This window comes from Sarcophilus harrisii, chromosome 5 (assembly GCF_902635505.1).
Source record: "Sarcophilus harrisii chromosome 5, mSarHar1.11, whole genome shotgun sequence".
Classification (NCBI taxonomy): Eukaryota; Metazoa; Chordata; class Mammalia; order Dasyuromorphia; family Dasyuridae; genus Sarcophilus; species Sarcophilus harrisii.
The window spans coordinates 98,492,070-98,510,689 of record NC_045430.1 but is presented as its reverse complement, the minus strand read 5'-3'; the positions used below and the strand labels follow the sequence as shown (position 1 = coordinate 98,510,689).

Here is an 18,620-nt window from a genome sequence, read left to right as displayed (position 1 = left end):
ACTTGAGTTAGTGAGGCCTGCATAGATTCCTTCCTTTGACAACCTAATGACTACTGCAGCCTCATGATATTTGAGTTAGATTTATTGCAGACATTTATTTGACTTTTTTTATTTTTATTTTTTATTTACTCACACCTCAGAATTCTGAAACTCGAAATGATCTGTCAATTTTACCTTCCTCAAACAGGGATTATAGGAATAGGCTATTATCACATTATTACCAAATGATATTAATTATCACAACTTTGGGGAAGAATTTGAAATCTGCTATTGACAGACCCCTCTCCTTCCTCTTTTTTCTTTATTACTCTTAAGATTCTTTATCTTTTGTCCTTTATTCTTTTTCTTTTCCTTATACTTTTTTCTAATTCTATAAAATATTCTTTTGAAGGTTTGGTCCAACATTGAATAAGTAAATTAATTTAGATAGTGCTATTATTTTTTATTATTGGCTTCTTCTACTCATGAGTAATTGATAGTTTAGGTCTGTCTTTATATCTGCAAAAAGTGTTTTATAGTTTAATTCATACTTTCCCTGGAAAGTGGAGGTTAAGCATGTAAATATTTTGTAGCTTCTGTATTCTGAAAACAAGTTCTCTTTCTAGCCCTTTCTTGCTGAGTTTTGTTGTTTGACATAGAATTACTATATGCAAAAAGGACTACTATGAAAGGTAAGCAAGGAATTATAATTATATTTAGTCACCATAGATAATAAATTAATACCAATATGTAATATGTATGCAACCCAGTAACATAGCATCTAAATTTAAAGAAAATCAAATTAGAAAGAGAAGTAAATTATAAGATAGCAGTAGTAAGGGATGTTAACATATCTTTTTTTTAGATATAGACATATCTAACTAAAGGATTAACAAGAAAGAAATTGAGGGAATAATTATAGGTAAGGAAACAACAAAATTATCTTCTTGCACATGATATAAGGTTGTCTGTATTGTCAGGCTATTTTACTATAGTTAAACTTTTTGTGTTTAGAATGGCAAATAAGTCATATTTGCTGTAGAGTGTTTAGCAGTGCTTAGTATCCTATTTTAGCAGTGCTCAGTATCCTATTTTAGCAGTGCTCAGTATCCTATTACCTCCGGGAGACTGCGTTCAGTATTTAGAGTAAATGCAGAACATTTATGTAGATTAGTCATTATAAAAAATTCCAATAGACTAAATCCTTTTCTGGCATACTGTATTATATCAAATATAGGCAAATATGCTTTAAGGGAATCTGTTTTGCCAAAGTACAAACATAATATTAATACAAGTTTCTTTTAAATAGTAAGCTCCTTTAGTTCATTAAAGATGTGAATCAGTTTTCAAAACCTTGAATTACACACAACATTTCAAAGAACAACAAAACATCAGTTTTATGATGAAACATTTTATTTTTGTAAGTGAATTGTGCTTTGACATTTTTTGGTCATTTACTAATTTTTTCCTAATAACATTTATAATGATTTTGTTTTCCAAATCATTGCTAATGCCATTATTTTGTTTATTTTTAGGCATCATGACAGGAAGATGTGTATTATAGGTCTGAGCATCTTGCTGGAATTACAAAATCGACCTCCTGCAGTAGATGCTGTGGCTGGACAAATTGTTCCTTCAATTCTTTTTCTTTTCTTGGGCCTCAAACAAGTCTGTACTACTAGACAGCTTACAGACCAAAGACATCATTCTAAAGAGGAAAAGGCAGATGTAGAAGATAATGGTAAAGTCACTTTTGTTTTCTAGTCTGGACTTTTGGATTCAGTTATATAGAGAACTACTAGTGATGAACCCCACTCTATGTATGTTGACTACGTTTTTGGTGTAATTTAGAGTCTTCTCAATGCTCTGCAGTGAGAAACTAAGCAATTTGTCCAGGTTCACAGAACCAGTATGGGTCAGAAGTGGGATTTAAATCTAGTTCTTCCCAAGTTCAAAGCTGGGTCTCTAGCCATCATCCCATATTTCTTCCCCTGTTAGTACAATTAAATTTTGACTGAACATAAATTTCCTTCCAAGTTTAATTCTAATCTATTTGGCACCTTAAACATAGAGTAAATTTCCTTTAATCTCATGAATCTTTGTGATTAGTCAAATGGCTTACTTGCCATTAATTGTATCTCAATGAGTGTTGTAATATTTATTTTTAATCTAGTCCATTAGTTATTGGATAGTGTTAAATTTTCAAAATTTTTTAGACTTAATAAAATAGTATCTTTTATAACAGAAAAATTAAAATATTCTGGAATTATGTCAATTAGATTGTTTTAACGTACTATAATACTTAGAGATGACAGCTTTTTAGAGATGACAGCTTTCACTGAAGAAGCAAATACTTATATTGAAAACAAAAGCCTAAACTTGGGAGTTAGTAGAGATACTTGTTTTTCTTAAATGGACATTAGCTAGCTAATTTTCATGTGTGATAATTGTGACTCATTTAAAGTTAGTAGCTTAGTATATTTTGAATTGGGTTCAAATTATAATGGATTTAGACTAAGTATTTAGGAGATGATAGGAAGTTTAAAAAAGAGAGTTAAAATAGTACCATGAACCTATAGAATCATATTATTATAGTTATAAAAAACAAAGTATAAGTCTGATTATACTGAATCAGTTTTTTAAGACTTATTTCTAGGAAAACATTTAAAAGCACATTATAAATTCGGAATTTGAATAATAATAATTCCTTCACTAAGCTAATAATTTGAATCTCCCATAGAATTTAATTCCCCAGAATTCCCAAATTGGAAGAAACTTTAGGGACCAATCTTACCTCTTCATTTTACAAATTAAGGATTTTTTGCTCATTGTCATAAAATGACACATTTTTTTCTAAAATGAGTTGACTTATCATTTTTATTATGTCCTCTTTTGTGGGAGATAAAAATTATCCATACTAGGTACAACTTTAAATTGGGTAGAGGTTAGAGAAATAATGGCAGCATTATACTCAGTGGGGATGGGGATGCCTTTTTTGTCACAGAGGTGAAGCATTCCTTTGCTACTTGCTCTTTGGGGTAAGAACAAGAAGTAGCTCTGCTTTCTTTTCTTTTCTGGTTGTGAATAATTAGTATGATTCTAGAAAACATATCATAATTGTTTTAAAACAAGTTTTAAATTCTAATCACATGGTCTCCACTCTGGGATAGGTTCTTATCATATATCCAGACCTGTAACCTTTTTATTACACTCTTTGCCTAAAGACTTCCCTTTTCTTTAATTTATCTTCTACACAGGTGCCAGAGTAATAGCTCTCAAAAGCAGGTCTGACTATGTTACTCAGCTAGCTCCTGTAGCTTACTATTATTTCTAAGATCTAAAATAGACTTTTTCATTTGGGTCAAACCTTCACAGTCTGGTTTCAACCTGTCTTTTGTGCCTGATTTTGTCTTCCCTTCATACTCTATATTCCATTCTAGTCTACTAACTATTCTTCATAGGACAGTTCTCACATTATGTAAATTCACATTAGGTAAATTTGACTTTTATATGAAGAATTCTGAAAGAAAACTACATTCCAAAAAAGCACATTATGTTAACTTTACTGTACAGTTCTTACAGTTCTATGCTTTTTCTCTAAGCTCCTGTCCTTTGTCTCAGTGCTCTGTGTCCACCCCCACATGTCTTTGATCTCCGTGCTGACAATCCCAAAACAAAAACCTTCCAAGTAAAAGCCAGAGAATATATTCCCTTCCACTTGGCTCTAAACAGACCCCCAGGTGACTGGTTCTGTTCAGCATATTCCTCCTTCTGTTCTTGTTTTCAGTCCCTAAACCCCCACATGTATTTGATCTATGTGCTGACTTCCTCCCTCTGCAGGTCCTCAGCCCTCTTCTTACCTCCCCTACGCTATCTTCCCCACCAAGTTCATATTCCACAAAAATCATTTTTCATAGAGATCTAAGAAATGGTTCCCTTCAGAAATTGAGAACTGTCTGAATCTGTTTCAGTTATTATCTCTGTGCCTTGACACAGGTTCATTTCTCATGCTTGGAATGTTCTCCTTTAATAGTTCCCTTCAAAGCTCAGTTCAAATACCACAATGAAAGGAGGCTTTTTTGATTATCTTCCATATGCAAAAAAAAGCCTCTGTATCTTCATATATGTTTCCCCTCAAAAGTTTTATTCCTTCTGATAGAATGCAAGTTTCTTGAGGATAAGAAAATATTCCATTTTTGTTGTTGTTTCCCAATTATCTACCACAGTGCCTGACATGGAGCAGGTGTTTAACAAATACTTATTAACTCATTAGTTTCCCTAAATTTGCTTAAATAATGATTTTATAGTTAATGTGATTTTACATTAGTGTATATTTTGAGTTTAGTAAAATTGCAAACCATTATAAGCAAGAGAATGCTATTTTTAGTTTACAGTATACAGTTCTCTGGGTCTGACTTTTTTAGCCACTATCAACAGCCACTGTAACATAGGTAGAAGTAGGAAATTATTTTTTAAGTTTCGTTTTCTTAATTTTTAATTCTGAGATGGTAGAAAGTTGAAGGTTTGACTATAAATTATTTTATATCATATTTTAAAATTATTTAGCTCAGACTTATTTTGGTTGCTTTCTTCATACCAAAATTACCCTTAAGTTTATGAAATATCATGGGTACTTCCCTGTGGTACTTTTAGAGATAGATTCAAAATTTGTACTTTGAAGCTTGCATTATCTCCATGTTTTTTCTCATTTGGGGGCTTTTTTCCTCCCCAGTAGTCCATGTTGTTTATTTACTGCGTATGTGTATTTTATATATTTCAGTCTCAACCTATGAAAGGTTGAGACTGAAGTCTGCTTTCCTATCAGTTACAGTACTGGTCTAACTGCTATGAACAGACTGGTACTGAAAACAGAAACCAATCCATGGTAACATGCAATTCAGCTTTTATCTTTTCAACCCACACAAAGGTAACTACTTTATGTTTTCTTTGCATTTTTGTATTTTCACCATTTTAGTAGCAGTAATGACCTCCTAATTTGAAAATTTTCATCAGTTCATGAACAACTTAGCTAAGTAGTTAAATAGCATGTACTTGGTGGTTATTATTACTTAATTTTTAAAAGTGAACAACAGAAATTATTTCATGTTTCTTTTAAGAAAAATGAAGTTCAATAAAGAATCTTTTGTTAAAAACAAATCCCTTAGTAATCATAATCAGTATAAGGAAGCAGTATAGAATTACAATAGAAACATTATAGAAACAATATTTAGGAATTGTTGGTTACAATTTTGGGAGGGAAGGGAAAAATTAAAAATTAGCTAAAGACATTAATTATATAGTTTCATGTGTGTAATTTAAACAAGCTATATGGTATTCTCATTCCTATTTCTTGAAAATTGTTTTTGTTATTTTTACTATAAGCCTTCATAGAACAGTGACTACCTGGGTTTGATTTATTGAAATTGTTATTTGACTCAAATGAGATAATATAGAGAATGATTTGCTAATTGTAAAGTACTGCATAAATGATTATTGTTGTTATTACAATCATAATTATTCAAATTCTTCAGTATATTAAATATTTATTTTTGGGCAATCTTTATTTTAAATACTAAATGGGTTTACAGAGGAAATTCCAAGTGATGAGGAAGATACAAATGAAACTAGTCAAACAATGCATGAGAATAATGGAGGAGGAGATGAAGATGAAGAAGAAGATGATGATTGGGATGAAGATGTTTTAGAAGAAACTGCTCTTGAAGGATTCAGCACTCCACTTGATCTTGAAGATAGTGTCGATGAATATCAGTTTTTTACACAGGCTCTGTTAAGTATGTCTTCATGTCTTGAATCATTAGTAAAATAATATATATTAATTTTTAAGTTGATTTTCTCAAAAAATTTTTAGGAATAGTTTATAATTAATAGTAAACCTTGTATACAGCAATTATACTAAGCAGTTCTTAAGGAGCATTTGATTATGACATTTCAAAACTTTTCATTTCTGTAGTAAAGTAGTATATTTTTAAAGGCATATAGTGAAAATGCGATTCTTTTTTAATTACTGGGCATTTAAATTTGTATCTATGTTCATACAGTCTTGACTCAGTTGGCATTATGATTTTCCTAAAGCTCTGATTTGACTATATCATCCCTTACTTAGAAGTCTGTCCAGTGGTTCACTATTGTCTCCAAGATCAAATATGAAATGCTATATTTGACATTTAAAGATCTTTATTACCTGATCTTCTCCTGACTTTTCAATCTTTTTATACCTTTTCTCCCTTCTATATACTATAAATTCAATGATACTAGTTACTTACTCCTCAAATATGACCCTCCACCTCTCAACTTTTTCTGTGGCCATCCCTTGTGCCTAGTCTTGTTCTCTTTCTTCATCTCTTCAATTTCCTGGCCCCATCCAAACTTAGCTTAATTTCCACTTGATTCAAAAGGCCTTTCTTAGTCCTTCTTATTGCAAACACTCTCTCTCTAAAGTTACTTTCCAAGTACACTGTATATATCTTCTGTTTGCATAGTTATTTATATATTGTTTCATGTTAAATGTTTCCTTCATTATAAGGTGAGTTCCTTCAGGCTAGAGACTATATTTTTGCTTTTCTTTGTACACTCAGCACTTAATACAGTACCTGACCCATAACATATTTGTTGAGTGATTAATCAAGTACTAAACTGTGGAATATGATTCACTAAGAGAAAAAACAGTAGTTATATGTGTGGAATCCAAAGGAAAAGGCAAAAATGACGCAAGCTATTTAAGAGTAGTTTGAGAGGGAATTATATCATTAACAAGAATAAAGAATTCATTGGCTACAACTCATATTGGGAAAGTGATGAATTTCAATGTAGACAAATTGAGTTTGAGGTAATATAAAAACATCTAAGTGGATAAAGCATTTGGAGATAGTAAGATTAGAAGTTTGGGATGGAAATTTAGATTTACAAGTTATTTTATTTAGAAATTATGGTTGAAGTCTTGAGTATAGGATCTTTGAGGGTGAGAGTATACACATATAGAGAGAAGAACAGAAGACTTAAGTACTAAACCTCTGGGAAACATTGCTATTTAAGAGGCAAGAAATACAGCCAGCAAAGGGAGACATAAAGATGAAAGTTAGCAAAGTCTTACCTGTGTCCCCTTCTGTATTTGGATATGATTAGCCACAGTCGGACACACTAACTTGACTCTAATATAATGATATCATTTTGGTCTTCTCCAAGAATGAAGGACAACAATCAACAATTTGTATATATGTATTAGATACATAAAAAGTACTTAAATGGTTTATTGTTTTCCTGAATGCCACCAACATATAGTTTTGCAACTTCTAACTACTTTTAAAAACATTTCCTATCATCATTTTTTCATGGTATTATAGCCATAAAATGATATTTGTCAGTTACATAACTTATCATTTTGTTTTGGGGGCTGGTTTCTTTTTTCTACCCCTCCCACACCCCCTTTCATAGATGTGCAACAACGGGATGCTTCCTGGTACCATTTGTTGACAGCACCACTAAGTGAAGAACAGAAGAAAGCATTACAGGAAATTTACACATTGGCCGAACACCGGAGAAATGCTGCAGGTCAGTTGTTTAATTGTTTTTAAGTGTATACATTAGGATAGGTGGTTAGACTGGTTGCTTCTGATTTGGAAAAAGAATTTATCTTCTCTTTTATAAATAAAACTGATAGAATCTGAGCTAGATGTTCTGAAGGTTAATTCTGGGTAACAAGTTATTTCTGGAAGTATATATGAATATAGTACTTTTATTACTCTTGAGTGCAGGATCTTATTATACAAGAATATGGCCTAGTTTTTAGGGTTGAATTTTTGCTGTTGTTTTCTTGAAAAGTAGATATTTGAGCTGGAGAAATATATATGTATGGAGACTATAAAAGTATAATTCAGAAATGTTAGTAATAGGCAATGGTATCTTACTGAAACGTTTTGTAACTAAAAAGCACAATTGTAAAGCTTACAAGCATGCTTATTTAACATTTAGAATATAAACGAAAATAGGAACTTAGGCTTTAGAGTTAGGAAAGTAATTTTTTTAGTCTTAAAAAAAGTACCTCTTTTACTAAATTATTTGCTAAGACTAGAGGCCTATAAATCTCAAAAAAAATTTGTATATTCATTTAAATTAATATTTTTTTGATATCTAGTGTGTATTAGCAGTTATATATGGTAGTAGTAATGAATTTGAAAAGAATATGCAATCCCTGCTTTTATAAGAACTTAGAATCTAGTATACGTTAATGATAGTTGTGCCTTTTTGATCATATGAGGAAAGTGCTTTGTAAGTCACATATCCCTAAAATATTTAAGCAATAGTTATTATTAGTATTATTTTTCATAGTCGTAGAATAATAAATCTAATGTAATAGCTTTGAAACTTGCTTTTTTCCTCATCATTTAGTAAATTTTTTTTTTACCAGATTAGGCAGTAGATAGATAATTTTTGGCATAGAACTTTTTTTTTTTAAAAGAGGTCAAATTCACAAGGACATTTGAAGTCCTCACAAGTCCCACTTAGAGTTCTTAAATTTTAAAAGAGAGGAGGGGATATTTGGAGATTATTTTCAATTTTTTACAACTTTGTTTTTTTTCTTTGTTTTTTTACTTTCTTTTTTTTTTTTTTGGTCAACTCTAGAGACAAAGAAGATTGAACAAGGAGCCTTCACCTTTGATAATAAAGGCATCCTTTCAGCATTTAACTTTGGGACTATACCTAGCAACAATTGAAGAAAAAATTCAAAGACTGAATTTCATCATTAGATTTTATTTCAAGTGGTTATTGACTTTTGAGGGTTAAGGGGAAGAATTTAGAGTTTTCCTAAGTGTCTTGCTCTACCAGTTTCCTTAAGCAGCACTTTTATCTCCTTTTCCTGATCCTGGTATTTTAAACAGCCACAGTAATGTATGAAATTAAAAAAGAAAAATGTTGGACTTAAAAAACCAACGATATACTCCAAAGGGTGATTGACTGAGGTAGATTTGAATCAAATTGCACTTCTCAGGTTTTTGCCATGCAGAATTGTTTGATTTATACCTGGATAACAGTGCCTTCTGTTGTACATGGATTGCCTGGAAAAAAAAAAAAAAAGCAAAAACAAAACATGGAGTGCATTGCAGTTTTTTAATCATATATTGTATGACTTGGTTATGTGTTTTCCTGTTCTGCATTTTACTACATGAATTTATTATTTGATGTTTAGTTATAATTCACTTTGGTTTTAAAAACATAATTGCTACCCCTCTCAAGAGATGTCTCTGGGAAATTTCTTCAGGATTTGTAAAATATGCATGGCACTGATAAAAGTTTCATTTGTGAAAATGTTCATATGTTTCTTTTTGAAGACTATTACACAATTTCCTCTACACTTGCCTCTTCTCAAACCCTTTTCTGTTCCAAAAGATTTAAGATTTTTCTTTCAGGGACGGTCAATCTGAGAATTATCCTAGTACCTTCAGGACCCTCTTACTGGCAGAAAGTAATAACACTTATGAGCAGGTGTTGTGAACAGTAAAGGAGCTATGTATATAGTCGTGTGATTTTAATTATATTAATTCGTTGCTATATTTAAAGCACATTGAAATCCCAGAAGAAATATATGCTATTTGGGCATGCCATCTTTCTGGGTATGAGGCATTTCTTTAAAAAAAAAAAATCCATTATCATTCCAGCTGTATTTTGAGAGCAGTAGGGTCTAAAACATTTTGGATCAACTTTTTAACTAAGAAACAAAAAAAGCCAGAAAATTATCTCAGCTTTCTTTCCTATTTCTCCTTTTCTCACATCTCTTTTCTTTAGTCTTTTTAATTCCAATCTTCTAACTCCATATGTTCCCAAATATCAGCTAGTTTTTTGTAACCTACTTTATGTGTGTTAATTTTTTTCTGGAGTTCACTGTATTGGTCAGCTGAACTCTTATGTTCTAACATATGTATATTCCATAGAGAAAAGTACAAGTGGGTCTTATATCCATAGTAGTTTTTTTATATGTGTTAAAGACACCAGAACATTTTTATTTCCATCACAATTTAGTTCTGGTTAGTACTGTGAAGATTTTTCATTCATTGAAATGGAAATTCTTGTTTGACTACTATTTTCAGAACTTAAAATCTCAATCTGAATTCTAGTTGTATTATCCTCTATGTGAAAAAAGTTTTTTTCTCTGAGTGGGAAACATTTATTTTCCCCTCAGTTATTGAGGGTATTTTTTCCCTGGATTACTATCATTTTTGAATACAACCTTTTTGGCATTTTAGATTTTTAAAAATCTATTATTCTAGAGTCATGGACAGAAATGTCTTGAAAATAGTATACCGAGATTTAAATGACCCTCATATCCTCAGCCCTTCTCTATTCAAGGGATTAAAGAAAATGTTTCTACTCACAAGAAGTAAACATAAGTTATTTCATATCATTTATAAGGGGTCTCCACTAGTGATGTTTTTAAGGATTTCTTATGTGCTTTCATTCCTTTCCCCATTCCACTTATTTCCAATAATACAGTTCTCTTTTAATATATAATTTCATGAATTATCAAAACAAGCAAGAGATTTCAGAATTTCCTTGTGCTGCATTTTCTCTATACTATGATAAAAGGAGATGTATATAAATGTGTATCACCTTATCTTGTTTTTGAAGCCAGGGTAGTTGTGGAATTTAAATACCAGTAGTGCTAAATTCGTTGTCATCCAGTTACCCTTGGAAATACATAAACCTATGAATGTACTGTAAAATAAAATGAAGGCTGATAACCAGAAATCTTTTTCTACATGAAGCATTTTCTTAAATGTGGAGGTAATCTAGCTAGATTCTCAAAAGTCCACTACTTAAAAAATTTTAGCTTGTTTTTCTATAGGCATAGTTTTGGAAATAGAATGTTGTACTTGGGATTAGGAAGAGTTCAAATTCAGATTGTGCTTTTAACTCTCACTAGTTTAGAGCATATCACTTATTCTTTTTTTATTTTTATTTTAGCTTTTTATTTACAAGACATAAGCATGGATAATTTTTCACCATTGACCCTTGCAAAATCTTCTGTTGCAATTTTCACTCTCCTTCCCCTCACCCCCTCACGTAGATGGCAGATAGACCAGCATATGTTAAATGTGTTAAAGTTTATGTTGAATACAATCTATCTATCTATCTATACATATTTATATAGTTATCTTGCTGCACAAGAAAAATCAGATTTAGAAATAAGATAAAAATGACCTGAGAAGGAAAACAAAAATGCACATGGGCAATAACAGAAGGAGTGGAAATGCTATGTTGTGGTCCACACTCATTTCCCATAGTTCTTTCGCTGGGTGTAGTTGGTTCTCTTCATTACTAACAGTTGGAACTGATTTGGTTCATCTCATTGTTGAAGAGAGCCACGTCCATCAGAATTGCACATCACTTAATCTTTTAGAACCTCAGTTTACTTATCTAAAAAGTGAACAATAGCTATAATAACTATATGAAAGGAATACTGTGAGCCTCAAATGAAAAAAATATGTAAAGTATTTTGCAAACTTTAAAGTACTGTAAAAAGTCATTTAGTATTAGCTCATTTCTAAATTTTATTTTTTTTTGAGTATTTTTTCCAACTATATGTAAAAACAATTTTTAACATTTTTTTTAAGTTAACCCCCAGTTCTTTCCCTTCCCTCCTTTTCCTGACCCTTTCCTAAGATGGCAATTTGATATAAGTTATACATGTAGAATCATGTAAAACTTATTTCCATATTGGTCATATTGTGAAAAATAAATCACAAAATGAACAAAAACGCAATCCATAAAAAAATAAGAGAATAAAAAAAAATTGGGAGCCTACTTGCTCCCATAACAAAAATAAAGAGAAAAATATTATGCATTCAGGCCCCACCAATTCTTTCTCTGTAGTTGTAGATAGCATTTTTCATCATGAATCCTTTGGAATTGTTTTGGATCTTATTACTTGAGAATAGCGAAGTCATTCACAGTTGATCATCATACAGTATTATTATTATTGTCTATGATGTTCTGCTTCTGTTCATTAGAACTGCATCAGTTCATGCAATTGCAAGTTTCCTGAAAGCATGCAACTTATCATTTCTTATAAAATAATGGTATTGTATTACAATCACAAATCATAACTTGTTCAACTGTTTTCAAATTTATGACCATTCCCTCAATTTCCAATTCTTTTCCATCACAAAAAAGAGCTATTACATAATTTTTTTGGTACAGATCCTTTTTCTTTTTCTTTTTTAATCTCTTTGCGATATCGAATATTGCTGGGTCAAAGGATTTTATACAGTTTTGCAATCTTTTGAGCATAGTTACAAATTGCCCTCCAGAGTGATTCAGTTCTACCAACAATAAATTAGTGTCCAATTTCCCCACTTTCCAATATTTATCATTTTCCTTTTCTGTCATATTAGCCAATCTGATAGTTGTAAAGTGGTACCTTAAGAGTTGTTTTAATTTGCATTTTTCTAATTAATATTGATTTAGAGCATTTTTTTCAGCTACAACAGATAGCTATAACATTCTTCTGAAAACTATCTGTTCATATGCTTTGACCATTTATGAAATTGTATTCTTATAAATTGGACTCAATTCTTTTAATTATTTGAGAATATGGCCTTTATTAGAGATGATGTAAAATTTTCTCTCCCTCTCTCCGTTTACCACTTTCTTTCTAATCCTGGTTGTATTAGTTTTGTTTGTGCAAAACCTTTATTTAATGTATTCAAAATCATCCATTTTACATCTTGTAATGCTCTATATCTTTTGTTTTGTCCCAAATTCTTTTCTAATCAACAGATTCCACAAGTAAACTATTCCATGTTTGCTTTGTTTGCTTATGGTGTCACCTTAATGTCTAAAACATGCATCCATTTTCATCTTATCTTGATGTGTTGTGTGAGATGTTAGTCTATCCTTAACTAATGCTAGTTTTCCCAATAATTTTCGTCTATTTTGTCCCAAAAGATTGGATCTTTGAATGAATCAAACACTTTGTTCATTTACTACTGTGTATTGTGTACCTAATCTAGTACACTGTTTTAATACACTATTTCTTAGCTAGTATCAGATTGTTTTTCATGATTATTACTTTATAATACAGTTTGAAATCTGGTCGGTCTAGTATACAGTCCTGTGCATTTTTTTTCTCATTTATTCCTGTGATATTCTTTATTCTTCCAGATGAATTTTTGCTGTTTTTTCTGATTCCATGAAATAGTTTGATCAATATGTTACTGAATAAATAAATTAATTTAGATAGAATTATCATTTTTATTGTATTAAGCTCAGTCTTCTCATGAAAAATTTATATTTTTCTGTTTAGATCTAGCTTTGTGGAAAAACTGTTTTGTAATTGTGTTCATAGAGTTCTAGGGTTTGTCTTGGCAGGTAAGCTCCCAAGTATTTTACATTGTTTGCAGTTACATGAAATGAAATTTCACCTTCAATATCTTGCTTCTGGACCTTGATAGTAGTATATAGAAATGCTCTGCTTTATGTGGGCTTATCTTAAGTTTGCAGCTCTGTGAAGGTTGTTAATTATTTCAAGTAATTTTATTGTTGATTGGCTAGAATTGTCATAGCATCTGCAAGATGTGATAGTTTTGTTTTCTTATTGCCTATTTAAATTCCTTCAATTTCTTTTGTTGCTATAATTAACATTTCTTTTTTTTCCCTGTTCTTTTATTTGGCATTTTATTTTTCCCATTATATGGAAAAATGATTCTTAACATTCATTTTTAAAACATTGAATTCCAGATTTTCTCTCTCCCTCCCTCCCATCTCTCATTGAAAAGGCAGTTTGATATGGATTATATATGTGCAGTCAAAACTTTTCTGGACTAGTCATGTTGTGAAAGAAAACAGCTAAAAAAATTAATTTGAAATCTGAAGAAAAATAAAATAAAAAAAATATGTTTCAGTCTCTGTTTAGGAATCATCAGTTCTTTCTCTCGGGATGGATAGCATTTTTCATCATAAATCCTTCAGAATTGCCTTGAATTATTGTATTGCTAAGAATAGCTAAGTCTGATCATCTTATAATGTTGCTGTTACTTTATACACAGTACATTTCATGTTGCATTAGCTAATGGAACTCTTTTCAGGTTTTTCTGAGAATAACCTCCTCATTAGCTCTTATAGCACAAAAGTATTCCATTATAATCACATACCACAATTTGTAGAGTCAATCTCCAATCCATGGGCATTCCCTCAATTCTTTGCCTCTAGAAAAGAGGTGTGTAGCCAGTATTTCTAGGCCAATATTAAATAATAGTGGTAGTAATGGGTCACTTTACTTTTCATCTCTGATCATATAGAGAAAGATTCTAGTTTATCCCTATTTCATTTTAAGAAAAACTCCATTTATTCCTATGCCTCCTACTGTTTTTAATTGGAATGGATGTTTGTTTGTTTTTAATTTAAAAAAAAATTTTTTTGTGTGTGTGTATGTGTGAGGCAGTTAGAATTAATTTACTTTTGCAGGATCACACAACTAGTAAATGTTAAATGTCTGAGGTCTGCCTGACTTCAGGGCCAATGATCTATCCACTTGTTTTTTGAAAGCTTTTTTTTTTTTTTCATCTATTGAGATTATCATGTGATTTCTATTTGTTTTGTTATGATATAGTCAATTATGTTTAATTTTCCTAATATTGTAATAGGCCTGTAATTCCTGGTATAAATCCTATGTGGTCATAGTGTATGATCTTTGAAATATATTAATGTGCTCTCCTTTCTAGCATTTAATTTAAAATTTTTGCTTCAGTGTTCATTAGGGAACTTGGTCTCTAGTTTTCTTTCTCTGTTTTAGCTTTTCCTGATTTAGTTAGCAGCATCATATTTCTGTCATAAAATAAATTTGATGAGACTACTTTGCCTATTTTTTGCAAATGGTTTATATAATATTGGAAATGATTGTTCTTCAAATATTTGGCATGATTCACTTATGAATCTATTGGGTCCTGTGGATTTTTCCTGAGGGAGTTCATTGTTGGCTTGTTCAGTTTCTTTTTCTAAGATGAGGTTATTTAAGTGTTCTGTTTCTTCTTTTAATATGAACAATTAATATTTTCGTATTTATCCATTTAACTTAGATGTTCAGATTTATTAGCATTTACTTGGGCAAAATAGTTCCTAATACTTTAATTTTTTTCTTCATTGATGGTAAATTCATCTTTCCATTTAAAAATGTTTTTTAAATTTTTTCCTCAGTTACATGTGAAAACAATTTAATGTTTTTAATAGTAGCTTTATTTTCAAAATACAGGCAAAGATAGTTTTCAACATTTATCCTCCCCTAGACAGCAAACAATCCAATATATGTTAAACATATCAATTCTTCTATGCATATTTCCACATTTATCATGCTGGACACAAGAAAAATCAGATCAAAAAGTGTAAAAAATGAGAAAGGAAGAAAAATTAAAAGCAAGCAAACAACAAGAAAGATGCAAATACTAATTGTGATCTACTTTCAGTCTTCACAGTCCTCTTTCTGGATTTAGATGGCTTTCTCTATCACAAGTCCATTAAAAATTGGCCTGAATTACCTCATTGTTGAGAAGAGCCAAGTCCATTTGAGTTTATCATTACATAATCTTCTTGTCATTGCGTACAGTGTTCTCTTGGTTCTACTCACTTCATTTAGCAGCAGCTCATGTAAATCTCTCCAGGCCTTTTTGAAATCATCCTGTTCTTATAGAGCAATAATATTCTATAACATACATATACCATAACTTATTTAGCCACTTCTGAACTGATGGGCATTCATCAGTTTCCAGTTCCTTGCCACTACAAAAAGGGCATTTTTGCACATGTGGATCTTGTGAAAACAATTTTTAACATTTCTTTTTGAAAACTTTTGAGGTCCAGATTCCTTTTCTCTTTCCACCTTCCCTGCCTCTTTATTAAGAAATAAGCAGTTTGATAAAAGTTTTATACATGTGCATCATACAAAACATATTTCAGTTTTAGCTGTGTTGTGAAAGAAAATACAAAAATACCCAAGAAAAATAATATGCAATTCCACCAGAAGTGATTAGTGTTTCAGTTTTCTCATGTCTCTTACAACATTTTGAGATTTTCCCTTTCTATCATAATAGCCAATCTGATAGGTGTGAAGTGGTACCTCAGAGTTGTTTAATTTGTATTTTTCTTATCAGTTGTGATTTAAAGTATTTTTCTTTGTTTGAAAACTGCCTGTTCATATCCTTTGACTATTTATCAATTACGAAATAGTTTTTATTCCATAAATTTGACTCAGTTTTTCATATATGAGCAATGAGGTCTTTATCAAAAATGTTTTTTACTTTAATTTTTTTTTAACAATTAGATTATTATGTATTTGTCTCTGTCCTGTTTCCCCATTTATGCTGCTGTCTTTCTTCTTCTATGCTGTTAGTTCTCAAGTGTTTTGTTTCCTTTACTTCCCCATTCTATCCTCTCTTTTATTAGCTTTTCTCCCTTCTCTTATGCCCTTCCTCTCCTACTTTCTTGTATAGTTAGATAGATTTCTTTACTCAACAGACATGTATATTATTTCCTCTTTGAGCCAATTTCTATGACAATAAGGTTTGCATGTCACTCTTCCTCCCTCTAATGCCAGCTACTTTTCTCCTTCCAAAGTAAAAGCTCTTTCACACTTCTTTTATGTGATGTATTACATATTATTTTATGATTCTCTTCATCTTTTTCCTAATCCATTCCTCTTTCTCATCCTTTCATTATTGTTTTTAGATAATCATTCCATGATATTCAAATCAATGACAAAGTTTTTAGGAGTTAGAAATATCATTTTCCTATGTAGGAATATAGATAATTTAATCTTATTGAATCTCTTAAGATTTCCCATTCCTGTTTACCTTTTTATTGCTTCTCTTGAGTCTTGTATATTTGATAATCAAATTTTCTGTTCAGCTCTGTTTTTGTTATTATTGTTACTGTTCTTTTATCAGGATTTTTTGAAAGCCCATTATTTCTCCCTTTAAGGATTATACTCAGTTTTGCTGATAGGTGGTTTTTGTTTACACTCCTAGCTGCTTTGCCTTTTGGAATATCGTATTCTAAGCTCTCAAATCCTTTAATGTAGAAACTGCTAATTCTTTTGTTATTTTGAATGTGGCTCCATGATATTTGAATTGTTTCCTTTTGGCAGCTCGCATTATTTTTTCCTTGAATGTAGTTGTAATTTTCCATTTAGTTTTCATTTTGGAATCTCAGAAAATGATTGGTGGATTCTTTTAATTTTTATTTTACCACCTGGTCTTATTACACCAGGGTGGTTTTCCTTGATAATATTTTGAAAGATGATGTCTATGACTAGCTTCCTTTTGTGATCATAACTGAATAGTCTGGTAATTCTCCTCAATCTAATTTCGAGGTCAGTTGTTTTTCAGTGGAATATTTCACATTTAATTCCTTTTTTAATCATTTTTTTTTATTTTATTAAAGTTTTTAATATCTCATGGAGTCATTAGTTTCCACTTGCCTAATTCTGATTTTTTTTCTTGTTTATTTTTATTTTTTTTCATTCTTTTTTATTAAAGGTTTTTATTTACAAAGCACATGCATGGGTAATTTTTCCAATATTGACCCCTTGCATAACCTTTTGTTCCAAATTTCCCCTCCTTCCCTCTATCCCCTCCAGTACATGTTAAATCAGTTGAAATACACATTAAATCCAATATATGTATACATACATATTTATACAATTATACAGATCAAGAAGGAAGAAAAAGAAAAACTGAGAAATTAAAATGCAAGCAAATAACAACAGAGGGTGAGAATGCTATGTTGTGTGCCTCTCTCTGGGTGTATATGGCTCTCTTCATCACAGCACAAGTGGAACTGGATTGAGTCAGCTCAATGTTAAAGAGAGCCACATCTATCAGAATTGTATGTTGTATAGTCTTATTGTTGCCATGTATAATGATCTCCTGGTTCTATTCATTTCATTTAGCATCAGTTCATGTAGGCCTCTCCAAGCCTCTCTGAAATCATCCTGCTGGTCGTTTCTTACAGAACAATAATATTCCATCGCATTCATATACCACAATTTATTCAGCCATTCTCCAATTGCTGGGCATCCACTCTTCCAGTTTCTTGACACTACAAAGAGAGCCCTTTTTGCACACAAACATTTTTGCAGTGTGAGTCCCTTTCCCTCCTTTAGGATCTCTTTGGAATATACTCCCAGTAGAAACATTGCTAGAGCAAAGGGTATATGCACAGTTTGATAACTTTTTGAGCATAGTTCCAAATTGCTCTACAGAATGGTTGGATCCATTCACAATTCCACCAACAATGTATCAGTGTCCCAGTTTTCCCACATCCCCGCCAACATGTGTTATTATCTTTTCCTGTCATTTTAGCCACTCTGAGAGGTGTATAGTCTTGATTTGCATTTCTCTGATCAATAGTGATTTGGAGCACCTTTTCATGTGTCTACAAATAGTTTCAATTTCTTCATCTGAAAATTGTCTGTTCATATCCTTTGACTGTTTATCAATTGGAGAATGGCTTGAACTATTATAAATTTGAGTCAATTCTCTATATATTTTAGAAATGAGGTCTTTATCAGATCCTTTGGATGTAAAAATGTTTTCCCAGTTTATTGCTTCCCTTCTAATCTTGTCTGCATTAGTTTT

At 31.2% G+C, this 18,620-nt stretch overlaps 1 protein-coding gene across 5 annotated transcripts in view; it reads left to right on the top strand.

The window, feature by feature from the left end:
• Positions 1-9,684, top strand: part of IPO8 (importin 8) — a 134,430-nt gene extending 124,746 nt beyond the window's left edge. For 3 of the 5 annotated variants that reach the window (XM_031938112.1, XM_031938114.1, XM_031938113.1), the window contains 4 exons: positions 1,515-1,720; positions 5,568-5,771; positions 7,432-7,548; positions 8,620-9,684. In XM_031938112.1, the coding sequence (XP_031793972.1) occupies positions 1,515-1,720; positions 5,568-5,771; positions 7,432-7,548; positions 8,620-8,711 (619 nt within the window). In that variant the 3' untranslated portion in view covers positions 8,712-9,684. Of the gene's footprint in view, positions 1-1,514; positions 1,721-4,804; positions 4,907-5,567; positions 5,772-7,431; positions 7,549-8,619 lie in introns of those variants that run through there. The other 2 variants (XR_004229479.1, XM_031938115.1) reach the window with 2 other exon arrangements.
• Positions 9,685-18,620: the final 8,936 nt, after the last annotated feature.